Source organism: Catharus ustulatus, chromosome 15 (genome assembly GCF_009819885.2).
Source record: "Catharus ustulatus isolate bCatUst1 chromosome 15, bCatUst1.pri.v2, whole genome shotgun sequence".
Classification (NCBI taxonomy): Eukaryota; Metazoa; Chordata; class Aves; order Passeriformes; family Turdidae; genus Catharus; species Catharus ustulatus.
Genome location: NC_046235.1, coordinates 16,710,428 through 16,737,274, shown reverse-complemented (window position 1 = coordinate 16,737,274; position 26,847 = coordinate 16,710,428). Strand labels below are relative to the sequence as shown.

At 47.4% G+C, this 26,847-nt stretch overlaps 1 protein-coding gene across 1 annotated transcript in view; it reads left to right on the top strand.

The window, feature by feature from the left end:
- Nucleotides 1–10,992: 10,992 nt before the first annotated feature.
- The window catches only part of NSG2 (neuronal vesicle trafficking associated 2), a 31,694-nt gene continuing 15,839 nt past the window's right edge, over nucleotides 10,993–26,847 (top strand). Inside the window, exons 1-3 of the mRNA XM_033072962.2 lie at nucleotides 10,993–11,117; nucleotides 12,229–12,379; nucleotides 23,955–24,074. Coding sequence (XP_032928853.1) covers nucleotides 12,251–12,379; nucleotides 23,955–24,074 — 249 coding nt within the window. The 5' untranslated portion in view covers nucleotides 10,993–11,117; nucleotides 12,229–12,250. The remainder of the gene's footprint in view (nucleotides 11,118–12,228; nucleotides 12,380–23,954; nucleotides 24,075–26,847) is intronic.

The following is a 26,847-nucleotide window of genomic DNA, read 5'->3' as shown; positions in this document are numbered from 1 at the left end:
GGCAGCAAAGCACTTGGAAAGGTTTCATCTCTGTTTTCTTCATGGCAAAACTGCAAGTGTGGAACTGGAATGTGCCTTTTCAGGGACAGCTGCAGCATCAAGGTTCTCTTCTGGTTTGTGCTTGGGTAATATTCAGATTTTACTTAAAATAGTTGACATTTCAGCTTGGAAAAGGAAATGAGAAGGCAAAGTATTCAATCAAGATGTGATCATTTTTCTGGCAGAGCAAAAATGTCACAGTTCCTTTGGTATTTTCAAAACACATGTTTAGAGTCACACGTGGGATTTTGGGGAGGGTTGAGGTTTTTTTTTTTAACTAACTGAGATGATCTCCCTGTCCCCACAGTTCTATCAATGAAATGTTTGTGTTGGGAATATTTAGTTTATAATCCTGGTTTGTAAATTGTAGAGTTGTTACTCTAACTTTTCTTTTCTTGTAAACTGCAGCTGCACTTGGTACTTTGTTGGCACAGACTTCAGGGGCCCTGGAAACACTTTTCTCCCAGATGCATAATTGCTACTTTAACAGGATAGATGAGGTGCATTAACCTAAATCTCTGCATGAAGTTTAGCCAACACATTAAGATTCTTTGGATAAATACAGACCTCTGACTGTGGGGCTGTTTTAAAAGAAATTATAAAAGGTAAGTATGGCTCTAAATCATCCCAATGTACCTCCTTCAGTCTAAAGGTCTGTGTGGTGATGATGAGGTAATTAATTGGTTGGGATCTACTAATCAAGAATTTCATTTGGCAGTACTTTGAAAGGCTTTTAAATTTTTCAAATCACTTTGGGCCAGAACAGCTGGTTGCAGTGGGGAAAAAATGCTGATTCAGGTTCAATTTTTGACTTTTTGGGTAATGAAGTTCAGCTTTCTGCTGTAGTGACCAGCTGTCAAAGGTACAGTTGGGAACAAGGGGCATCAGGGCAGTTAAACTGCTGAAAAAAGGGCCTGGAGAGGAACCCAGCTCAAGCTCTGCAAACCAGACCACCAATCCCATCTGCTCACACCTCTGTGCATTCTTTTTTTAATTCATGTGATCATTTAAGTAAAATGTAAAAGAAATGTAATTGCAGTGTTGCATTACAATATCTCATGTGTTCAAGTAATAATGTGCTCAACAAGGAGAAAAAGGGTTGGATAAACATGAAAAACTTCATTGAAACCTTCTTTGTTAAAAGGAGTGAGAAGTAAATAAGGGATCCTCAGGGCACTGGATCACAGAGCAGAGATTCAGAAAAGAACTGATCCTTGTCTGAAGACCTCAACCTTCACTGCAGAGCCAAGGGCAGGTGTCACTCTGTCCTGCTGTGGCTCCTGGGCAGCACTGCTGTTCCTTCACATCCTTCAACGTGCACATCACTTACCTGAGGTTTTTAATAACCAATCTCCCTTGGAGTGTGAACTGAAGCAGATGTGCAGATGCAGAGGTCACACTTTGTCTTTGCTTTGCCTTGCTCTCAGTGCATAATTTACCTTTCTGTACAGAACTCCAACTCCACTTATTCTCAAAGTTTGACATTTCTTCATCTCAGCTCTGTGAACAGTTGCCAGGAGATCTGAGGAGGCTCCTTGTGGTACAGAGGGAAGGCAGCAGCCAAAGGCATTGCTGCTGCATTTCTGTTATCTGTAAATAATGGTGTCAGACACTTATCTCAGGAGCCAAAAGCTGGTCTGGATAAGCTCTTTTCCCTATGTGTCATAAATACAAATGACTTTGGATGAAGGTAAGCAGAGCCTTTGGGGTTTGTATCATTGTTCCATGCTAGCTGGAGATTAATTGGTCAAAGTTTAGCTGGAATTAGCACATCCTGACATGTTTTGGTTGAAGTTATCCCATTTGAGGAGTTCTTGCCTGGTTCCTGGAGCAGCTCAAGGCAACTCTGCCTTGGAGTTCTCTATCCAGGGCCTGGGGGCTCAAAACTCCAGCTGGGGGCCTTGGGCTCCCACTTTCAAGGGCTGTAAAGCTGAAAGCAGGGCAGTGCTGGGAGCCTGAGCTCCACAGTGATTTCCATGTTTGGAAGCACTGAGAGCTTGGCTGAGGCCTCGCTGGAGCTGCTGCACTCCCTGCAGTGGAGCTGTGGCTCTGGGCAGCCTTCCCAGGGTGTCCTCAGCATCCTCTGCACAGGGCCAGGGAGCTTTGGGAGCTCCCACAGCCGCTGTGGGGAGCTGCTGTGTGCAGATGCTGCTGCTGCTGCTGCCAGAGGCGATGTCAGCGATCAGCTGCAGCCCTGGGAACTTGGGAATGGTGTTTTGGAAGGGGTTTGATGTTTCTGAACCTTTCTGGGAATTTCCAGTTTGTGGGCATTTTCAGAGGGGTTTGTTTCCTGCTTGATTTGGCCCAAAGCCACCAGCTGAGATAAAACCTCATTTCCTGCAGGCTGGATGGAGCTTGGCTTGCCCAGTCCTCTGCTCCTGCCCCATCTGCTCTGGAGCTGGGATAAATCAGATTCCTGTGTCCCACCAACTGAGGCTCTGCAGTCCCATGGCCTCGAGGTTATCATAACTTGGCCATTACAACATAATCAATCACCAAGGTTAATAATAATTTCACTGCTGGTTCCTTCCATGAAAAGATTTCAGCTCTGAAGCAGAACTTGAGAGCAGGATATGGAATTTCCAACATGGTTTGATTTTGGGGAAGTAGAAGGTGACCTTTGTCTTCACTGAACATTTACATCCAGTAAATGTCTTTGTCTTTAGGGCCCTCCCTGCTAGTCAATGTTCATGTTTTAACTTCAAAGCTTCTAATACAATTTTGCATGGACTCTGACTAAGGAATAGCCTTCAGCAGGCAGCTGAATTGTAGTTTTCTTTTTCTTTGGGGAAGTGACTGAAAGCAAATTTTGGGCATGTATGACATTTTGCCTGGGCAGTAGGCCCTTAAATATAAAGCAAAACAGAACTTTGATTTGTAGCTCTTGTAAATAACTCTCAGTGACATGGGCAGGTTTGTGTATTATGTTTCTTTTCATTGCATAAGCACTTATATAACTCTGCTGGTTGGAATTTGCATAAAAACCAAAAGAGCCATGGATGGGTTTAACATCTTGGGTTTTGCAGCAAACTCAAGTAGCAGGAGAAGCTATGGTTTAAGAGGAATTTTACTTTAGGAGGAAAAGAGCAAGTTTTATTGAAGTATATTAAACCACAGTGGATTTTTAATAAATATTCACAGGAAGTTTCTCGCTCATTACTGACGGCATCAGGACCTTCTGATCTGAGGCAGGAAAATTCACATTTGAAAGCTTCAGCCTAGGGAAAATTAATGTGGGTGGCTGCAGTTTCATTTTGTTGGGAGAAAAGTTATGGAGGCCCTTAAGGAAAAAAGGAATATGCCTTGACCCAGGGAGGGTGATCACCTTCTGGAAGGTGCTGAGTGCTTTGACCTCAGTGGCTGTGGCACCTCTTTTATCCTGTCTCTTGTGCTGAATATGGGGAGCAGATGAAGAGAGGATCTCTTCTTCTTTCTCTGCATGTGAACTCCACATTTGTGTCTCACCTGATGGGCTCTTCTGAGCTGTGGTTGTTGCTGGGCTGGGCTGTGAACAAATCTGATTTGTGCCATCTCCCAGAGGTCAGCACAGGATCCCTCCATGCTGGCAATGTGTGAGATTTATTGCACTCCTGTTTGAGGAGGAACACAAGCAGATTGAAAGAGCTGTGCAGGAAGGCTCAGGATGGCACTGACAAATGTTCCCTCTCTTCCAGAATCTTTGTAATCTCCTGTGTTTTGAAATGGATAATAAGCTAACATGGCTTTTAGTGTTTTCCCCAGTTCTGCTGTATGATTGTTTTGTGGTTCCTACTGTGTGTGACAGGAAGCCAGTGGTGCTGATGGAACTCTGTGGAATGGATGAACTCCTCACAGCAGTGACTCCAAGTAGTTAAACCCAGCTTAGAACAGACATGGTCACTTTTTACACCTCCTTGTACTTAAACTCCTTCAGCTGCAGAAAGGGGAAACAATTTTGAGTATGGTGCTAAGTTGTCTGTGATCTCCCAAGGAAAAGAACACTGCACTGGTTTTCACTGCTGTATTGGACTAATTTTGTCATGAACTCAGGTGAATGTTTGAGAAACAAACACGATCTTTTGGTAGAGATCTGAGGTGGATGGTGTTACTGCTAGCATTGCCCTACCATGACTATTGTGAATTCCTGAAACTTTGTCCTCATTCAGTGCCTTTAAGTTTTGTAGTTTCTCTACTTAGTAACCCCTACTTCCCACTCACATATTTTCCAGTGCTTTCATTGAAAGCCTGGTCCCAGATTTTCAGTATATGAAAACAGATAAAATATTGTCCCTTATACCAATGAGCAGGAATGCTATAGAGAAAAATGCTTGGTGTGCAGGAAATGCATTTTATGAAGTGAGACAATAAGTGTTTCATAGATCAAGGAGCAAGTGAGTAGAATAATATTCATTAACATTGAGGAGAAGTTGATTTATGTGCTCAGGCTTGGAATGGGGAGAGGCTGAACTGTGCTGTGGCTGATATTTTGTTTACAAGCTGCAGAACTGACAATACAGTGAAATGTTTATAACCAAGCCCTGTTACCCTGGGCTCAGCTTCACTTGGGCTTCACTTTGGGCTTCAGAGGAATCTCAGCTCTGGCACCTGGAGCCTCTCCTTCCCCTCCTTCTCCCCCACCCTGGGTGTCTGCAGAGCTGTTCCTCTCACACATTCTCACTCCTCTCTCCTGCCTGCAGCTGTGCAGTTTTACCCCCCATTCCTAAATCTGTTTCCCAGAGGTGTTACCCCCTTGGAGCTGCTCTGTGGGACACGGGGGAAGCTTCCAGCAGCTTCTCACAGAAGCCACCCCTGCAGCCCCCCTGCCACACAAACCCAGTGCATTAATAATTGTGGGAGACTTATGAAAGGAATAAAGAGAGGCATATATTTTTGTTGACAGAAGAAATATATTGTTTATTCCTCTGGAGTCTCATGTTGCTCATATTGCTGCTGTGTCTTATTGCCTGTCACAGAGTTGTGCTGTGTGGGCGGAAATGTCAGGCTCTGAATTGGCTCTGTAAGAAAATCTGTGTGTTACTCTGATTTCTCATACTCACTTGGGCTTGCTTTAATGTTGTCCCTGCAGAATGTTCACTTTTGGGATCTTGCTGGCAACTTCAGACATCTATTTTTGCCATGAAGCATCTTGCTAAGTAAACTTACTCCTGGTATTCTCTTTGTTTGTTTGTTTGTGAGAGAGGGATTTTGCAAAGAAGTATTTTCAAACTGAAATGGGCCACACTCACCCTAAGTAGTCACAGGGCTGGTTCAGCCTCATGGAGGACATGGAAGTTCCTGGATGTAGTTCCAAGGGAGGCTTTGGATATCTTTCTACTCATCTCCCTCCACCACACTGCCAAAATTCTCAGATGGTGCCACTGAAGAACATTGCTTAAAATGTGCTTCCACCCTGAGAAGTCAAAAGGTAAAAGCAGCATCTGCTCATTTTTCACAGGTTCTTGCTGCTGGCACTCAGAACTAGAAGCTTTTGGGGGAAAAGTGGTTCCTGGTGCCAGTGCTGGAGTGCTGGCCATGCTGAGCTGGGCCCTCTGGGGCACATGGAACATCTCCAGCAGAGCTGAGCTCTGGTTAGTGCAGGAGCTGAGCTCTGGTTAGTGCAGGAGATGAGCTCTAGTTAGTGCAGGAGATGAGCTCTGGTTAGTGCAGGAGATGAGCTCTGGTTAGTTATCAGGAGCTGAGCTCTGGTTAGTGCAGGAGATGAGCTCTGGTTAGCAGGAGATGAGCTCTGGTTAGTGCAGGAGATGAGTTATGGTTAGTGCAGGAGATGAGCTCTGGTTAGTGCAGGAGCTGAGCTCTGGTTAGTGCAGGAGATGAGCTCTGGTTAGTGCAGGAGATGAGCTCTGGTTAGTGCAGGAGATGAGCTCTGGTTAGTGCAGGAGATGAGCTCTGGTTAGTTCAGGAGCTGAGCTCTGGTTAGTGCAGGAGTTGAGCTCTGGTTAGCAGGAGCTGAGCTCTGGTTAGTGCAGGAGATGAGCTCTGGTTAGTTCAGGAGCTGAGCTCTGGTTAGTGCAGGAGCTGAGCTCTGGTTAGTGCAGGAGCTGAACTCTGGTTAGTGCAGGAGATGAGCTCTGGTTAGTGCAGGAGATGAGCTCTGGTTAGTTCAGGAGCTGAGCTCTGGTTAGTGCAGGAGATGAGCTCTGGTTAGTGCAGGAGATGAGCTCTGGTTAGTGCAGGAGATGAGCTCTGGTTAGTGCAGGAGATGAGCTCTGGTTAGTTCAGGAGCTGAGCTCTGGTTAGTGCAGGAGATGAGCTCTGGTTAGTGCAGGAGATGAGCTCTGGTTAGTGCAGGAGTTGAGCTCTGGTTAGCAGGAGCTGAGCTCTGGTTAGTGCAGGAGATGAGCTCTGGTTAGTGCAGGAGATGAGCTCTGGTTAGTTAGCAGAGCTGAGTTCTGGTTAGTTAGCAGAGCTGAGCTCTGGTTAGTTAGCAGGAGATTTGCAGCTACAGGAAAGGTGTTTTACAGTGGGAGCAATGCACAAGAAGGAAGGGGATTCCCCTCATTGCCCCTTAGGTTTGTTACCATGAAGAGTATTCAGGCATAACCAAAAAAAGTTAATATGTTAAACTCTGTGAGTTCAGCTGAGTAGAGGTGTGGAACAAGCAGGTAACCTTATTTGCAACCTTATTTTTTCATGATGCAACCCCTGTTTCCACGGAGGACTCTGGAGATTTCACATCACTGTGTTTGTGAAGTGTTGCTTAAGACCTCTCTGAAGTCAGAGCATCAGCTTAGGTGTCATTAATGCAATATTGTGGCTAAGCAGGATATTAATTGCCAGTGTTGACGTGGATGAAATGATTTGGGTTTTAGATCACAGGATGCATTTGAAAACTATGAAAGACATCACTTTGCTTTTCAACAGAGCCCTCAAATTGGTAATTACCAGATAAAGGTAGAAAAGCCCAATGCCACCTCCATGGAGTTGCAATGCAGTGTTTCCTTTGCATTGTTTAATAATATTTCCTCCTGCCTCCATTAAAAATAGCCATTTTGCTGAAAGAGGAGCTAGAGTAGCTCCAATCCATATGTTCAGTGGGAGGTGAGCACAGATCTGTTCATCTGTGTGCATGGTCAAATCACTTCAGGTCCTAATATGTAATAGACTGGAATTTAGGAAAGAGCTGCTGTAATTGTCTTGGTTGGAGCATCTGCCCGTCTGGGAGAGGATGATGGAGTTGGGATTGCTCAGGCTGGAGAAGCCTCTTCTCAGCTGTGCCCAGGGACAAGAAAAGGGACAAATGGCCCAAACTGAAACACAGGAAATCTCATTTAAACAGGAGAATATCTATTTTTCTGTAAGGGTGACTGAACACTGGAATAGGTTTCCCAGAGCATTTGTGCCTCCACCCACAAGAGTTACTCAAAACCCAACTGGAAGCAGCCCTGAGCATCCTGCCCTTGCTGTCCCTGCCTCAGGCACTGCCTGGGCTCCAGGGCTCCTCCCAGCCTCAGTGATGAACTCCAGCAGCACCAAACGCTCTGACAGGAGCCTCTGGCAGCTTTGGATCAGGGAATGGGATGAGACCAGGCTTTGGCACCACTTCTTGGATTTTCTTACATTTTGAAGGTCCTAGTGATCATCCTGGGCTGAACCAGCACAGGGACATGAGGAAAGGACTTTGCAGGGTGTATAACTTACTGTCTTTCTGCACAGATCTTATCCCAGGAGGGCATGGATGGCTGATTTCTGGTATTACTGCAATATTTAAACATGAGGTTGTAGTAATTTAATCAATAATCTTTAGTGAATGGGTTTTTATGGGTTTTCTCAGACCTACAGAGCTTAAATCCTACACTTTCCTTTATCTGTGGGATGTAACCTGCCAACTTTCTTTGTAGGCATCTCTCCCTGGTCTGGTCTGCAGCAGCCTGGAGTTATAATTGCAGTGGAAATCTTGTTCAGTCTTGAGCTGAACACACCTCTGTGGATCACATCTAAGGGGATCCCTGCTCAAGAAATGTTTCCTGAATTTCCTGAATGCGAACTCCCCAAACCTTCTGATGTGATTGATTTTTTTCCCCCCCAGATATTCTGAGAACACCAAAAAACTGCCTGCCAAAAATTTGTAACACTCCAAGCAGAAGTTGTTCAAGGTTAAGTTGCATCTGCGGCAAAACTTTATTCTTAAACCCAGAAAAAAACCCCAAAAACCTCTTGGGTGAAATTTATTGTAGAAGTTTGGTTTGATCCAGAAATGTGATAGAGAAAATTCCAACCCAAACATGAAAAACTGGTGAAACTGTTGGAAACAGGATCTTTAATGGGCTGTGGAAGGTGATGTTAGGAGCAGGCAGTTTTAGGTGCCCTTCTCTACTCCCTCTCAGCTCTTCCCTCTGTACTGTGAACAAGCTCTACCACTGCAGTCAGCACTTCCCCTCACTCTGCCAAAATACAGCTTCAAATGAGTTTTCACAAGTCAGTTCTCAAAGGCTTTATTATGGAAACAGTTCACGCCTTCAAGGAGTATATTTAGGTCTCGTGAAAAATGCCAAGTTGCGAGCTCTGGAGGCAAATTCTAAATTTATAAACAAACCAGGCTGAAGTCATCCCAAAGTACCCTGTGTCTCCAAGAGACCTCAGCTGCAGGGGATGGTGGCTGTGCTCCTGTCCTGCATCCCAGCATTTGAGAATCACAGAATCCCTAAGGCTGGAAAAGACCTCCAAGATCACTGAGTCCAACCACGAACTCAGCACTGCCAGCTCCACTGCTAAACTGTGAATGCCACATCTGCATGGCTGGTGAGCACTTCCAGAGATGGTGATTCCTTTTGAACAACACTTCCAGGGATGGTGATTCCTTTTGAACAACACTTCCAGGGATGGTGATTCCTTTTGAACAACACTTCCAGGGATGGTGATTCCTTTTGAACACCTCCAGGGATGGTGATTCCTTTTGAACACTTCCAGGGATGGTGATTCCTTCTGAACACTTCCAGGGATGGTGATTCCTTTTGAACACCTCCAGGGATGGTGATTCCTTCTGAACAACACTTCCAGGGATGGTGATTCCTTTTGAACACTTCCAGGGATGGTGATTCCTTTTGAACATTTCCAGGGATGGTGATTCCACTGCTGCCCCTGCCTGACCACTCTTTCATGAAGAAATTTTTCCTAATATCCATTCTAAACCTGCCTTGGTGCAACCTGAGGCTGTTTGCTCTTGTCCTGTTCTTGTTACCTGCGAGAAGTGACAGAGCCCCAGCTGCTCCAACTCCTGTCAGATATTCCAGTGGGCACTGGGGAGAGTGACTGAGGGAGCTGAAAACGGGATTGGGAACCTTCCCTATGGGAACAGGGTGAGAAATGAGGGATGTTCAGCCTGGAGAAGTTGTGTGGAGATCCCACAGCCCCTTCCAGTGCTTGCAAGGAAGCAGGAGAGGGACTCTGCATCAGGAACTGGAGTGAGAGGACAAGGGGGACTGGCTTCACACTGGAAGAGAGGAAATTTAGGTTTGGGTTTTGGGAAGGAATTGTTCCCTGTGAGGGTGGGCAGGCCTGGCACAGGGTGCCCAGAGCAGCTGTGGCTGCCCCTGGATCCATGGAACATCCAAGGGCAGGCCTTGGAGCAGCCTGGGACAGTGGAGGATCTCCCTGACGATGGCAGAGGGGGAACCAGGCGATCTTTAATGTCCTTCCCAACCCAAACCATGTCACCATCCCATGCGACACCGCAGTGAGCGACACAGCGCTCACCACCACCCAGGGCCGCAGTGACAACAGAGCTCCTGTCCCCACAAAGCCACCCAGGATGGCCTCAGCCTCGGTGCCGTCAGTGTCACGGTGTCCCCGAGGAGTGTCGCGGTGCCCCCGAGTTTCGCGGGTGTCCTCAAGTGTCATGGGTGTCCCCGAGTGTTGCAGTGTCCCCGAGTGTCGCGTGTGTCCCCGAGTGTCACGGTGTCCCCGAGTGTCGCGACTGTCCCGGGTGTCACGGGTGTCCCCAAGTGTCGCGGTATCCCCGAGTGTCGCGAGTGTCCCTGGGTATCGCGGGTGTCCCGGGTGTCCCGAGTGTCGCGGGTGTCGCGGTGTCCCTGGATGTCGCGGGTGTCCCCAAGTGTCGCGGGTGTTCTGGGTGTCGCGGGTGTCCCCGGGTGTCGTGGGTGTCCCCGGGTGTCGTGGGTGTCCCCGAGTGTCGGGGCTGTGCCCGAGTGTCATGGGTGTCCTCGAGTGTCGCGGTGTCCCCGAGTGTCGCGATGTCCCCGAGTGTCGCGGGGTCCCTCGGTGTCGCGGTGTCCCCGAGTGTCGCGGGTGTCCCCGGGTGTCCCGAGTGTCGCGGGTGTCGCGGTGTCCCTGGATGTCGCGGATGTCCCGAGTGTCGCGGATGTCCCGAGTGTCGCGGTGTCCCCGAGTGTCGCGGATGTCCCGAGTGTCACGGTGTCCCCGAGTGTCGCGAGTGTCCCTGGATGTCGCGGGTGTCCCGAGTGTCGCGGATGTCCCGAGTGTCGCGGTGTCCCTGGATGTCGCGGATGTCCCGAGTGTCGCGGATGTCCCGAGTGTCGCGGTGTCCCCGAGTGTCGCGGATGTCCCGAGTGTCACGGTGTCCCCGAGTGTCGCGAGTGTCCCTGGATGTCGCGGGTGTCCCGAGTGTCGCGGATGTCCCGAGTGTCGCGGTGTCCCCGAGTGTCGCGAGTGTCCCTGGATGTCGCGGGTGTCCCAAATGTCGCGGGTGTCCCGAGTGTCGCGGGTGTCCACGAGGAGTGTCGCGACTGTCCCGGGTGTCGCGGTGTCCCGGGTGTCGCGGTGTCCCCGGGTGTCGCGGTGTCCCGAGTGTCGCGGCTGTCCCAAGTGTCGCGGTGTCCCCGGGTGTCGCGGTGTCCCGGGTGTCGCGGTGTCCCGTCCCCCAGGCGCGGCCTGCAGGGGGCGCTGTGCGCTGTGCGCTGTGCTCGCCGCCAGGGGGCGCGCGGGGCCGCGGCGCTGAGGGCGGGCGGGGATGGCGGGGGGGGCAGGAGCCGCCGCCCCGCCCGCCTCAGTCACCGGCGGAGCCGCAGCGAGCGCAGCGCTGTCCCTTCAGCACCGCTCCCCCCGCGGACACCGCGGGCTCCACACCGGCCCCGCCGCCGCTTCTCGCCGCCTGCTTGGCAGTAAGTAACGGAGCGCTGCCCGCCGGACTCCCGCTGCCGGGGCGCTGGGAAAGGGGGAACCCCCGGGTGATGTACAGGGGAGAGGGATCTGAAACCTCGAGGGGGTGCAAAAATGGGAGAGGGGTAAAAAAACCTTCCTCGGGTCAGTGAGAGACGCGCCGTGTCCCCGTGTCCCACTGCCTGTCCGCGGTGGTGGCGGTGACATTCCCGGTGGTGCCGGTGACATTCCCGGTGCTGCTGGTGGCTCTCCTGCCAGCACTGGTGATGTTCCCGTGGTGCTGGTGGCGTTCCCACCAGTGCTGGTGACATTCCCGGTGCTGCTGGTGACATTCCCGGTGCTGCTGGTGGCATTCCCGGTGCTGCTGGTGACATTCCCGGTGCTGCTGGTGGCATTCCCGGTGATGCTGGTGACATTCCCGATGCTGCTGGTGACATTCCCGGTGGTGCTGGTGACATTCCCGATGCTGCTGGTGGCATTCCCAGTGGTGCTGGTGACATTCCCGGTGGTGCTGGTGGCTCTCCTGCCAGCACTGGTGATGTTCCCGTGGTGCTGGTGGCGTTCCCACCAGTGCTGGTGACATTCCCAGTCGCGTTGGTGACATTCCCACCAGTGCTGGTGACATTCCCAGTCGCGTTGGTGGCATTCCCACCAGTGCTGGTGGCTCTCCCGGCGCTTTGGGATCCGCCGTGTTTGGGCTGACAGCGGGGGGTTTGTTGAAAGGCTGTCTGTGGGGTTAAAAGGCTGTTTGTGGCGTTAAAAAGCTGGGTTTGGGGTTTAGAGAGTGTTTTGGGGGTCAGATGCTGTTTTGGGGGGTTAGAGGGTTTTAGGGGTTTAGAGGATTTTTTTGGGGTTTAGAGGATTTTTTGGGGTTTAGAGGGTTTTAGGGGTTTAGAGGATTTTTTTGGGGTTTAGAGGATTTTTTGGGGTTTAGAGGATTTTTTGGGGGTTTAGAGGATTTTTTGGCTTTGCGGGGTGTCTGTGTTGAGGAAAACGCTTTGGTGAAGTGAGGTGACATTCCCTGAAGCCCAAGGACCCAAACCGAGCCGGGCAAGGCAGGAATTGTCCCCTTCCCACTGCCCCTGTGACATTGCTGATCTCCCCCGCTTCCAGGTCTGGAAAGCCGGGTGCAAGGATGGTGAAGCTGGGGAGTAATTTGAACGACAAGAACAACAAACCACCATCCAACGAAGATGGTTTTCAGACAGTTCCTTTGATCACGCCTTTGGAAGTAAACCACCTGCAGTTCCCGGCTCCGGAAAAGGTAAAACAAAATCCGAATGTGCTCCTGCATGGTTGTGCCTTGCTTGTCACCGGGCTCTGGTGATGGGAATTGTGGCACATTTATTCAATAAATAAAAAGGGCTCATCTTTCACTGTGTGTTTATCTGTTAAAACATGGCAAATAAGCATGCAGCAGTCCCCCAGTGCCCTCCCTCCTCAAAGAAGAACCCCAAATATTCCTAAATACAACTGGAAAAAAAAAGCTTGGTGTTTTTCTGTTGCATGTGCTGGAGAAACTGAGGAGCAGTGTGCAATATGTTATTATCTGTAAGATTAATGGCCTGCTTTGAGAGGAGGTAATGTGATAACTCTGCCGAAATAAGCAGCTGTTTTAATTATCTCAGTTAAGCTCCGCTTTCTTCTCTGGCTTTGCAAAGCTAATTTGGGCACTGAGGATGCTGATTTCTCTGGGGAGAGTGGCTGAATTCCTGGGGGACAGCCCAGGGACCCGTCTGGCCCCGGGCAGGGGACATTGTTCTCCCCTGCCCTCTCAACTCTCACACCTGAATGCAGCACTAAAACGCCCGGGAATGTTCGATTGGCTGCGGGTTGTGTTGGGATTTTTTGGCTGCAGCTGTGAACTAGGAAATCTTTTGTCTACATCCCTGTGGGGATGATGCATATCAGTATAACCTGGTGAGGACATGATGAGACTGTAAAAATCCGTATTCCCCAACAGCCCTCACCAAAACAAAGCCTGTCTGCAATGTAGTTCCCAGATACCACAGAGGTGGAGCCAGCCCACCCCAAAGTACAGACAGAATGATTAGATCACCCAGGATAATGGAATAACAGCAAAATTAACACTGATGCTTATTGAACATATAGCCTGCTTTTACCGTGGTACAAAATGAATTTTCCCTAAATGCATTAGGAGAACATGGTGATGGATGTGATAAACCTGGCTAGGTAGACAAACCGTGTTTATTTTAGGATAGAGCTGAGTCAACTGCCTTGACATCCTGGGAACCAGGGCTGTGCCAGACAAAGGAACTGGTTCCATTCTCCACGTGCCTCATGGCAATCAGGAGCAGCTCAGCTGCATTCAGGAGAGTTAGACTTTTATGAATTGTGAATCACAGGCTAAGCCAGCCCTTATCTGTGACTCTGGTATATAAGATGAAGCAAAATAATTCGGGCAAAGTGATATGATTTATCGTACATATCTGAAAAGCTCAGGGGAAACTGTGGGTGTGTAAAAGTCTCTCCTTTGATACCAGCACAGAGAGCTCGTTGAGATCACCCAGTGTCACATGAGAAAGTGGAATTTAAATGACTTGTGGAGCAGGTGAGACGTGGATTACCCAACAAAGATCTTTTCAAGCTGATCAAGTGCTGACGAGTGTTCTCAGGACCGCCACAGTTCCAGTTGCCTGTTGGTGAACAAACACTGGCGTGGATCAGTGTGGTGTGATTCCGTGCTGATTTTTCTGTTCAAACATGCCCACATCAATAATTCACGTGTAGTTAGGTTACATTACCTTCATTAGCATATATTGCTGCCAATGCAGCTACCGACATCCATATTTTTCTTTGCTGGAAGTGTGGGATGTATCTCCGGGCGTGCTGAGCGTGATTTAGAACTCATTAGAGTCAGAGCTATTGATTTCTGCAGGCTGTGGTTCATCTCCTCCGTGCAGCAGGCCCGGAGTTAACGGGCTGGAAATCCCTTCACCAGGAGGAGAGGTTATTTATGAGAAAAGCAAAATAATTCACGAGCTGTTTCCTTTGCTCTCTGCAGAAGGGGTTCTGGTAGGGTGAGTTCACCCCGGGGCAGAGGGGCTGTTTAAAGAGCTGCTAATAAGGAGCTGAGCCTCAGGTAAAGAGCTTGGGCAGAGGTTAAGTGAGAGGGGCAAATCACAGCTTTGTTCTTGAGAAAGCAGAGCTGCTGCTGAAGTCAGGCAGGTTGTCCTCTGAGGAGGAGTGGACATGGATTTCAAGTCTTTCAGGGTATTTTCTTGTTTGGACTTGCCTCGTTCTCAGGAGACTGGGTGGAGAAAACACTTAAAATTGACTTTCCCCTCCTCTCCCGTCTCTTCCTATACCTGCGAGCAGTTGATTTTCAGAATGAGATGATGAGGCGAGGTGCTTCCTGTGCCTGGAAGGGATGCTGCAGGAGCGAGCAGAGCCCCCGGAGCCGCGGTGTGGGGTGAGGACAGCTCCGGGGGCTCTGCAGCCTCGGGGGGCTCTGCAGCCTCGGGGCTCTCCTGCCATCCCCTGCCAGCTCCTGCCGACAGTGCATTGTCCTGGCACTGCCCTCTGAGTGAAACCTAAAAAACATCCAGCCCTGCTAAGTATTCCCCTTTCTGAGCTTCCTTCGCTGTCACAAAGGATCTTCATTGAGATCCTTTGACCTGGATCTAACCTTGGGGTCAGGGCAATCCAAGGTGCGTCAAATCAGGGCAGGGAGGTTTGGGTGCAGCTCAGGGCTCCTTCTGGAGGAGGAGGAGCAGCGATCCAAGAGTGTACAAGGCTTGTGCCTGCAATAATGCCTTCACCTGGTGTGTGTTTGCAAGTTCTGTTCCTTTACAGGCTTTTTGTTTCAGTTGAGTCTCAGATACCTGCATGCAAGTTGAAGAACACCAAACCAGTTGTTTGTTGGATCCGTAAAAGCACTCCACAAAGAATGTGGAATCTACAAATTGTGGTTTAAAGACCATAAATTCCTGATTTTTTTTTTCATTTTGAGGACATTTTTGTAGCTGAATCACTTTGAGAGTCACTCTCAGCATTAACTCATGTAGGTGTTTCACCACAGCTTCCATCATCTCTTGCCAAGTGTTTCTGTGTTTGGCTTCTTTGTCAGAGGAAGGATATGGAGATAGAATATAAAAATGAGGCTTTTGCTGATGTGATGTAAACCCTGAAGTCCAGCTCTTTTCAGGTAGCTCCTTGAAGATATCATATGGGGATTGAGAATGGAAAACTCTTAAAGGAGTGCTCAAATTTGCTGTCTGTCCTTTTGGGGGTGCTTTCCTAACAGGCTTGTTCTGCAAAGCACTGAGAGCTTTAGCAGCTCCCTCTGACTTCCACCTTGCTGCTGTTGGGAAAATGCAGGCAGGATTTCAGGATGCTTCAATTTGGCAACTTTTCTTTTTGAAAATTGGACTGGAATGTCTTTTTCTTTCTCCCACAAAGGAGGATGTTCCCTCCTCGTGCTGCTCCTCCTGCAGCATCGGCATTCTCATCCTTCTGTCAGCACTTGTGTGGCTGCAGGGAGGCAAATGGACCCAGGGCAGGAATTGTCCCCCTAAGGTGCTGAGTCTGATGTGCATTTAAATTTCTTGACAATCTTCAAGCATCCCCCTTGTCCCCTGTTCCCTTGCTGGAGCAGAAGGCAGAGCCAGGTGCTCCTAAATGATTTTTGCATGGCCTTTGTGGTGAAATGCATCCATGTAACAGCAATAATGGCCCCATCAACAATGACAAGCCATTGACCTGGCTTTTTATATCTCTGAATTTAATTTCTTCTGATTCAAAAAGCAAAAAACCCCAACAGAAGTCTTTTATCTTTTAGGACCAAAGGGAGAAAGAGGAGCTGCTGCCTTGTTTTCCAAGGCGTAGACAAACAGCTTCAGCTGTCATTGTGTCCCTGCAATGATAATCCTGAAAGATGTGCAGCTTTTCAGGGACCATTCTGTTCACTGAAATGTTAAATGAGACCAACAACTGGGGACCCTTGGTCTCTTGGCTCTCTTCAGTGTAATCCAGCAGGAAATACCTCTGTTCTGGCAGTAAAATCCCAATTTTACATAACACAAAAGTGCATGAAAGCTCTTGTCAGGCTGTAAAAAACATCCGGCATCTCTTTTGTGGTGAAGGCTGCAGAAGGCTTATCATGTGGTCCATTGTTCTTTATTTTGAATGCATCAGGAGGCTCGAGAATTAATTTCTCTAGTGGCAAATTCCTGCCACCAGCCCAGGAAAAAAAAAAAATAGCTGTAACAGCTCTGTTGAAATGCTTTTCCCCCCTGTGCTCCTGCCCCTGGCCACATCCCTGTTGGAGTGGTGAGGCCGTGCATTTACACAGAGTTCCAGGAGATCAGGGGGTCCCTGGTGTCCACAGCCTGTCCCTGTTGGTTTAACAGAAAATAACGTTTGGTCCTGGCCAGCTGAGCAGGAATAATTAAGAGGAGCTGGATGAGTGCTCCTGTACCTCGGGGACTGCTTGCTCAGTGTCAGCCTGCCACGAGCTGTCAGGGCACTGTGGGGCTGCCTTTGGGGAGCTGTGCTCGTGCTGGGGCTGGAGGCAGCTCAGCTTTCCCGGCTGAGCATTCCTGGGAAGCTGCAGGAGCTCTGGGTGAGCTGGGAACAGGCAGCTCCTGCCCCTCTGCTGGTCAGGCTGGAGGGATGGAGCAAATGGTGAAAGCAGTGATGAGGCAGGGGAGGAAGGAGGAGGGAGGAGGAGGAGGAGGATGCAAAGGGAAAGAAAACACGGATAAAATAAAGGAAGGGAATAACAAATGAAAAGGAACAGGCTGTGTTGCCTTTCCCCATCCTTTCTTTTCTCTACTTGGGATACTCTGCCTCATGCCCACAAATAGCAGAGTCAAGGGAAAGAAAACATGGATAAAACAAAGGAGGGGAATAACAAATAAAAATGAACAGGCTGTGTTGTCTTTCCCCATCCTTTCCTTTCTCCACTTGGCATACTCTGCCCACAAATAGCAAAGTCTGAGCCTTCTTCTCCCCTCCCTGCACCTCCCCCCTTCTACACCGTGCAAATTCCTTTGTCCTCTGGATGTGTATTGGAACTGAGCACCACCCCTGCTCATTAGGCTCATTGAGCTGTAATAAATCCTTGCAGCATTGCACTCGGGCTGAGCAGCACAGCAGCGTTTGGGGAACCTCCTTGATGTTGTTTGCACGTTTTGGACAGCCCTGCTCGTGTCCTTGGCAGTTCCTGCTCCTGTTTGGATGTCCCTCTGTGCTGGCCTTCCTCTCAAACACCATCCCCTCCACCAGAGCTGTTCACAGGGTGCTCCCAGGGACCTGGAGCAGTTTCCAGCAGCCTCCCATCGTGCAGAGAATGTGCTGCTACAGCAGAGCTTCACTCTGAATACCCCGGGATTTGTGGAGCCTGGGCAGAAATCTCCCTCCTCAACTGCTCTGCCATCAATGCCTGAATGAGGGGCTTAAAGCTGCCTGGCTTTGTGAGCTCCATTACCTGTCTTAAGCCCAGCTTTGTCTGCACTGCCATTCCTGGAGTGCACCCTGCAGAAACAGCACGAGTGGACACAGGGATCGTGTTGGGCTGTGGAGGCTTGGCTGAGCCTGTTCTTTTTTGTGCCATGAAAGCCCACTGCTGAGGGTGGAGGTGATTTCAGCAAGGCTCTGAACCCCACCTAGCAGCTCCTTTCTGCTCTGGAAAGGAGAACTGGGCAGGAATCTTGGCTGCTGTAAACCGGGGCAGCTGAAGGGAAATCAGTGGAGCTCTGCTAATTCACCCTGCCCAATTTGTGCCTGATTCTTTTGTCTGCTGTGCTAAACCCTCTCCTGGATGAACCTACTGAAATCAATTTTTCTCACCCCATCTCCTGTAGGTTCCTGGTGGTTTTGGGCACCCAGGGGTTTGGAGGGCTGAATAAATTCCAAGTCACTTTTGTTCTTGGGGCTGTGCCTTGCCCTTCTCAGCTGCTTTCAGCTCCCAGTGCAGCCTTTGCATTCTGTGCTGCCTCTTACTGGTGATGCCAGGGCTGATTACATTTGCTGTCTTTGTCCTTTTGCAATGTTCCTTATGCCTGGAATATCCTCCTGGCACTCAGTCAAGAGACCATTTTTTTCCTACCACCCTCTGTGAAACTCATTTCCAGCACAACACCCATTAGATGAGCTGATAGAGGGTAAAAAAATAGCAGAGTACTGACCCTGCCTTTCTCCAGGGACTATGGATTTGATCCAAGGCATCTTTTTCTTAAATATTTCATATTTTTACTTTGCTTGCTGCTAGATATTCAGGTATTTTATGTATTCAAATAATGGCTAGGATGCCATTGCCTCCGTCCCAAATGCCAGTTTTAATATCAGCCTTTGGGAATTCTGCCTGCTGAGATGTGTCCATCCTGTAGATTTGAAAGCACAGCTGCCATTCCTGTAGGATGGGACATAGCCATAACCATTTGGGGAAGCTTTAAAGACCCAATTCTCTAAAAATCTGGGAATTTGCAGCATGGGGATTGCCAGGTAATCTGAGATTTGTCCACTTTATCCAGTTTCTGGCAGTAGCCAGGGCAACAGTGAGGAGGACATGCTGCATGGAGCTGCTCATGCCTATCAATGTTTCATCCCAAGCCTGCAAGGCCAGAGATTGTTTTAAGCCCTGAAACACGATTTTCCCATCTCTTCTCCTCCATTCTTTTAGTGCTCAGCATTTTAACTTCAGCTGCCCTTGGCAATGTGCACATCTCATTTGCTCTTTGGAGCTGGCTCTGTGTGAGGATTAGACTGGAGAATTGTGTGTGCAGCTGGTGCATCCTGGCTTGGAGCACACGAGGGGAGAACCTGCCCCAGTCCCAGCAGCTTTAGTCCCAGCAGCTTTAGTCCCAGCAGCTTTAGTCCCAGCAGCTTTAGTCCCAGCAGCTTTAGTCCCAGCAGCTTTAGTCCCAGCAGCTTTAGTCCCAGCTTTAGGCTGGGGGCACTTCTTGCTGGCCCCTGGCCCCTGCTGCACCCTGAGGTGCTGCTCACCTGCTTTTGGGTAACAAAGGCAAAGGAAACCACAGCATTGGTGCCAGTGAGAAGTTGATATTTTCCCTTCTGTTTCTGCAGGGAATGGAGGAAGCTGAGTCTCATTTTCAGTTAAAACTGAGCCTGACTAATCTGCCTGGAAACGGGTGGGGGTGTTACAACCATTCTGTGGGACTACAAAGTCCAGCTTTGAACTTGGAGGGAACCTTTCTCCTTGGTAGCAGCAACACATTTTGTTTATCACTTCTGTCAATCTGACAGCCACTCCGACTGAGAGACTCTTCATTATTAATAATGCCAGGAAGTAGTATTTTAAATTTTTATGGTTTGTGCTGTGCAGCACCTGAACCACAATATATTACATGCACCGTGGCACTGGAGTGGGAATTACAGCAGGGCTGCATGTCCTTTTCCAAATGAATAATTTAAAGTTTTCACAATGCCAGTTATGTTAAATATTATTACTCATTTCTTCGGGGAAAACCATAGAGCTCGAACGCAAATATAAAGTGGCAATAAATGATGTTACATTTAGCCAGTTGGAGACAAGGCTCAGAATTCATATCAGTTCATTTTCTGAAACACTTACTTCATCCCTTTGCTGGAAAATCCTTTTCAAGGTTCCATGCTTAATGGGATATTTTTCAATTTGTCACATTTCACATCGGCTCTGCTCCTTCCTCCTCACAGCAAATGCTTTTAATATAGCCCACTTGGTTGGAAGCTTGCTTGCCTTTCCCTTTCAGCAGCCCAAATCCCTGGATTTCCCAGCACTCTCCCACTGTTTACCTTCTCAAGGTTGTCGATGATGGATTTCCTGCTGATGTAGGCAGACTCTCATCTGTTGTTTCTCACCTCAGCACACATATAATTTTCCAAAGCATCACTGCAGAGAGGGTGCATGGTCCTGCATCCATTAAAGCTGAGGAAAGATTTCCTATTGATCCCAGTCGTGGCACTGGCATTAAGCCTGGAATAATAAGAGCATTTAGGTTTGGGACTCAGTAAATGTATTAGCAAACAGCATCATTAGAAACATCTTGTGTGCAGCAGGGTGATGGATGTGGCTTGTGGTCCTGTTGTGGTGGGGTTTCACAATTTCCTCAGGCCATTCCCTGCAGGCTGCTCTGAGCTCTTCAGAAGTGTTGGAGGGACTGGAATGAGGAACCAGAAGATCCAAGGAAGAGAACAGAATGTCAAAACCTTTCCAGACACGGAATGTTACCGCATCTGCTGACCTGGGATGGCTGAGGAGGACAGTTCTGCAGAGCTGCCATTCCCATTTTGTGTGACTGCCTCCCCAGCCCACCATCCTTTGCTAGCCCCTAAGCCCAGAAATGGAAGATTTGTATGGAGAATCTGCTGGAGCTGCCACTGTCTCTCATCAATGAAAATCTGAGAAAACAGTGCCTTGTAAGCAATGAACCAACCCTGGTGTGAACTCCTGGCTCAGCCACTAAGTGGGACTCCCATTACTGAGGTTCTTTTTTGCCTTTTTTCCCTACTGCTCCATGAGTAATATGGGATGCTGGGGTCATGCTGTGTGCAGAGCCCCTGAGCAACTGGTGAAGAATTCCCAGGATCTCCAAGCATCCAGCTGGAGCTGCTGTGGGAAGGAGCCTGAAGCCAGCTCCATAGGCCAAAGCCTTTAAATGCACACTTAACTTGAGCTATCCAGCTCATCCTGCTGATGTTAATAGGACTGCTTGCATGCTTAAGTGCTTTGCTGAATTGCTGCTTAATTAACTCAAATTCTAAACGAACCTGCTTAAGGAGGGAGCTGCAAGGACTGCAGTGTGGGCTCCCATACTTGGCTGTGACTTTTGCTGGTCCATGGAAGCCCCTTTTCCCTCCTCTCATATTCTCACCTTCACTCTGCAAACTCCATCCAGGAAGCAACTTTCAAAGGACAGCTTTATTTTGGATGTGAAATGAAGAAAGTCCCAGGTGATTGACTGCTGTCCCCTTTACTGCATGTGCAATGAACAGCTCTGTTCCTGCAGCTTTAGGGTGATGTATCTCTGGGAAATGGTGTGAAAACTTTAGGAGCAGATCACAGGAGCAAGATCATCTGCAGGGAGATTCCCTGAGCTGAATCCATCTGGAAGTTCCCCCTTGGAGCAGCTCTTTTCCAACGTGCCATGAGGAGGGAAGGAGGAGATGGCATTTCTTTCCCTTCAGCTTCCCTGGAATTGCAACCTCCCCACTTTTCCCCTCCCTTTCCATTTCAATCCAGACCAATTCCCAGGCCAGCAGAGCAGCCAAGGAGAGGGGATGTGGAACATTCTGTGGGTTGTAATAAACGGCAGCAGCTCTCCCAGGAAAGCTGTGGTGCTGGGAGATGGATGTTCCTTGTTTGAATGGGAGCTCTGGGATCTGCAGTTGCTCGGGGGCAGGCGCTGATAAACGAGCGCTGCTCATTGCCCCACTGCCGAGTCAGGAGGCTTTCATTACTGCACGTTCCACAACAATTTGGGTAGAATTTCTGCAAGACTTCACTGCCAGGAATTTTTTTTTTCCTCGCTGACAAGCTGGAAAAAGAAGGTGAAAAAGGAGTGATGGCAGGGAATGGGGGAAGGCAAATCTTTCCCACTCAAATCAAAAAGCTGGAAAGTGAAAGCAGAAAAAGCAAAAAAAGAAGAATTTAGAAAAGCTAAAAATGCAGAAAGGTTGCTTTATAAGATTATTATTCCTTCTCTAAATTTGCACTTTTAGCTCTGCAAGAGTGGGATCCATGCTCAGGCTGATTTATTTAGCCTGTGGGGGACTGAGAAGCTCTGTTCTCATGCACACCCCATGCCCTCAGCAAAATTGCATTTTTACCATTGCTGCCAAGATACTGAATTGTCACCCCAATGCAGGTTTTCAGTTTGCTGTTTGACCTTTGTCATTTCTGTGCTCTCCTCTAAAAAGGAGACTTCACTGCCTGCCCTTTCTTCTGCTGAGTAATTCCAGTGGGTGTCTGACTAAGACACTTCTGGAGAGCAGGTTTTTAACTTTTGCCATGCTAAAAGCCCTTTGCAAAGGTGTTCCTTCCCCCTTCTACTTCTGTAAAACACTGCCCAGGGTGACTCTGGCTCTGTGCACACTCATTTCACTGCTGGCACAGTCAGCAAATTGTGTTTCAAGTACCTTCTGATCTGGCTGGGGCCTGAGCTTGCTTATTTATTCCCAGATGTGATAGAATTGCTGCTGGACCTGAATCTGATGCCTGGTGAAGGAAGAGCTGTGTGTGTTCATTTTCAGACTCTGTATCCCTGCAGACAGCATGATTCAAACTTTCCTGCTTGTTGGTGCAATGGAACAGTTAAAAAATAACCATAACAAAATTGGTGTTGATGAAGAAAATCAAATTATAGCTAGAAACAAGGAAAGTTTTTAATTTGATTTTTTTCTTATATTCTTCCTTCATGGTCTTTCATCAAGACTCAGCGTTACAGTTTGTGGAAAAGCTCTCATATGAATTCTTAAAAATTGTCTGCAGCTAAGATTGATCTCAAGCAGGAAGCATGAATTTGGGAGAATTGGATATTGTCTGAAAACAGAAAGAGAGCAATTTCTAAACACTGCCTGGCAGGTGCTGCTGGCTGATGCTCTATAATTTACTGTGCTGGGTTTACAGAAGGCCAGGGAGAAGACTGCAGGCTGGCCAGCTGCACGAGGCTGGGTGCATTTGCCTCCTTTTGAGGGAGAAAATGAAGTTATTGCTTGTTTGGAGCTCAGAGCTGACCTGAGCCACTTTGTCTTGGCTGCAGAGAGAGCTTTGCTTTATTTTGCCCTCAGTGTGCTGGACAGGGTGAGCAAAATGGGGCAAAATTCAGAGGGATCAGAGCAGGGTCTGGATTCAGCCCAGACCTGCCCAAGCTTGTCCCCAGTGGTCATTTCCCCTCTTTGTGTTGTCACCACAAATCCTGAGCTCACAGAAATGTATTGGAGTGGCTTTTTGTCCCTTCTTCTCACCAAGTATTAATATTGCAAATGCTCCTGTAATAAATACCACTGAGAGGGATTCACTGGAGGATGTAAATATTCATCAGTCTTTAATGATTTGCATTTGAATCCAGAAAATTGGCTTATGACTCCTCACTGCTTTTCTCTTGCTCTGATTTCCACATGCATTAAATGCAGGAGGATTAAATACCTGGGGCTCTCTTTGCTGCAAAGCAGACTTTGCTGTCTTCATTTGGAAATAAGTCCTTGATTAGCTGGGAACTCAGCCTTGTGCATCACTTAATCTGCTCCAATCCTTCACCACGGTTTTGTTTCTAACTGAGAGCTTTAGGATCTCTCTTGTCACCCTCATCTGGAGCAGCCTCCACTCCTGGAGTTTTCCAGGCTGCAGCTCAGAATGGGGAGCCAGAAAGTGGAAGGGTCTTCTGGTGTAAACCACCTCATTTTCTATGATTAGTAGGACCTGGATTAATCAGACCCAGATCTTAGGGGAAAAGCCAAGGTGAAAATAAAAGATAAATATTGATAGTCTGGAGCTGAATGAATGAGTCACCAAATGGCCTAAATGTAAATTGGCTTCAGCAGAACTTGTTTGGACAGAGCTTTTAATTAGTGAGGCTCTTCTTTAGGATGGGCTATTCTGCCTGTTGAGCATGATATAAAAATTAAATACTCCTCAACAACAGTGGGTGTCAAACATTTTGCTGTCAGCTATTTTAAGGCTCAGTGTGATAAGCTCACTGTCCTAGTTCTGTGTATCTGCTGATTTATCTGCCTCTCTTATTCCTGAGGGGGTGATGGTTGGTGTTCATTTATGGTGCTTGTGTAGGTCCAGGGGATGGTTTCTGCAGAAGAGCTTTGATAACACCCTAAAAATCTCTGCTGTGGGCAGAAGCCTTAAAGGTGTTGTTACTTTCCAGGTAATTGTGAAAACAAGAACAGAATATCAGCCTGACCAGAAGAACAAAGGAAAACTCAGAGTGCCCAAAATTGCTGAATTCACAGTCAGTTTCACTGATGGGGTAACAGAAAGACTAAAGGTAAGAAACTCTTTTTCTGCTGCCTTTTGATGCAAATGCCATTCATTTTAAAATAACTGAATCATAGTGACAGGAAAGACATAACAAATTTAACACTCCACTCATCACCAGGGTCAGAGAGAGGTTTATCTGTATGAGTGTAAAGTTTTTTTTAGGACAGGCATGAAAATACCTCCTTAGCTACATCTCAAGGAGAAAATGCTTTTCTCTCCCAAGAAAATGATGAAAATATATTCCAGCTCAAATTGAAAATAAACCAAGTTTGAATCCTTTTTATTCTCAAACACTGGTGTTTAAAAAGAATTTTTTAAAATCCCAGTGAAGATGGATTGATACATTTTGTTTAGCTTTTTAAAATGCCTTTTGTTTCATAGCCCTTTTCATATTTGAAATACTTTGTTATAATTATTATATTACTACAGATTAAAAACTACTTCAAAATGCACAGGAAAAAAAGGTATTAGAGAAGTATCCAAGCATATCCTGTCCTGTAAGCAGCTTTGCTTCACTGGAATTGGAATTTTCTGCTGGAAAATGTTTCCTTGGGAAATTTTCAACAGGCTCTACTCAAACGTGGAAAGAAACTCATGAATTATTGAGTGCTGTTGGTTCCTGTTGACTGCAGCACATTAGAATGGCTCAGTTCCTCCTAAAATTAGACTCCAAATGTGTAGCTGCCAGTTTTTCCTCCCTTTTCTCTGGGAAGACCTGGTGCTTTTTCTAAACCACAGAGCATGGCAGTGATAGAAATGTGAGATCTGATTGCTCACTTTCAAAGTCAGAGGAAACAGCAATAATTTTGAGCAGAAAACAAGAAAGTGGCAGTGCCTGGTGGCATTCCTGCTCCTTCCAAAGCATAATTTATTCTTAAGAGTTGTGGGAATAAATGTTTATGATTCTTGGTTTTTGTTTTTTTTTTCAGTGGACATCACAGTTTGATCTAAAATTTCTTACCTGCTCTTGATATTTACTGAATTCTTCCCTGAGCTTATTGTGTGTAGTAACTATTTACCACCAGTAGTAACTCTCTATTGCACCAGAGAAAAGTGAGTTAACCACGGTTAAATCCCAGTCCTGGAAACCAGAGCAGACATTTCCAGTGCCACACACAGATCAGAACTGGACACCTGTGCCTGAGAACCAGCAGTAAATTCAGATTGTCCTGCAGGATGTGTTGTAAATGCTGTAAATGTGTGCAGTAAATGCTGCTGCCTCGATGAGTATTTCACACTGAGTCCTGCAGCCCTGAAGGGTGTGAGAGGCAGAGCAAAACCACTGAAAGATCTGGTTTTGTTATTTAAAAAAAGCACTCCAGAACATCTCCTTACACAGGAGTCAATAGATAGCTCATGGATAAATCCCATTTCATCTTCTCCTTCCACTGAGTATCTTGTTTTTCCTACTCAAATTCCCAACTTGCTGTTGCCTTTAAACCTCTCCTTTCATGCATTATTTCCTCTTCCCATCCTGTTTTTTCCAGTTTTCCCATCTCTCAGAGCTCCAGCTGGGAGCCCTGGCAGAGGTGGGAGCTGGGCCTCTTCTTATAAAGCCTGGCAGCATCACAGTTTCATTTCTGAGCAATTTCCTTTCCCTAAAATCCAGATGATTTTCATTCTCTGCTCTGCAATGTCAACTTACTCATCAGGCAGCCTCTGCTCTAATGCTGGATAAGACTCTAAGCCTCTCCCTGCCTGATTTTCATAAAGCTTCCATGTATCCCATTAAATTTGTACTGTTATTTCCTGACAAAATGAGCTGACATAATAGCTAATATTTATTACCTTTTGTACTTTTTATTGCAGCACATTTTTGTCCCAGTGCATATTTTTAGTGAAGTTATTAAAAACCCTGCCCTCTGGTTATAAGCTGCCCTATTATCTGTACTGATGAAATCATCTTACATTTCTTTATTGTAAGAGAAAATCACAGTAAATACTTAACTTTTATGATCTCAGTTTGGCTACATTTTTAAAAGCTTTAAAAAAGATGATACAACTGTGATCATCATATTCTCTTTTACTCTTTTGAGAGTGAAAAAACCCTCCAAGACCATTGAATCCAAGCTGTGACTGAGTCCCACCTTGTCCCCAGCCCAGAGCACCCAGTGCCACCTCCAGGGATGGGGATCCAGCCCTCCCTGGGCAGTTCCAATCCCTGAGCACCTTTCCATGGAGAAATTCCTGCTGTGTCCACCCTGAGCCTGCCCTGAGGCATTTCCTCCTGTCCTAGGACTGGCTGCCTGGAAAAGAGGCTGTGATTCTGTGATTTTGTGATTTTGTGATTCTGTGATTCTGTGATTCTGTGATTCTGTGTGTCTGGAAAAAAATCTGAGGCCACATGAACCTGCCAGCCAAGTCCACAGATGCCCTTTTCTCTGCCTTTTGGGTATTTTTTATTGAAGAAACTAATGAATTATTAGACAACTTTCTCACATGAACAAGCCCAAGCCAGAATTTAAGCTTATGCTTGCATATTTTTCATCCATCCAGAATAGCCCAGATCTGAGCTCTTTAATTATCATAAAGAAGAGACTGTCCCTAGGCAACGGTTCTTATTTCACACCAGCTCTTCCAGGAATCTGAGCTAGCTCCTGCCTCTTGTCACATCCCCTAATAGATGAGATGATGATTCTCTCCAGCTCAGCACACCGTGTCCTGCAAGTTTGACCAATTAGGCTGATTCTTCAGCTGCATGAGTCAGCCCATACATCCTTTCTAAAGCTGTTTAAATACTTGTGTGGAGATGGGTTACAAGAAAATGATGTTAAAATAAC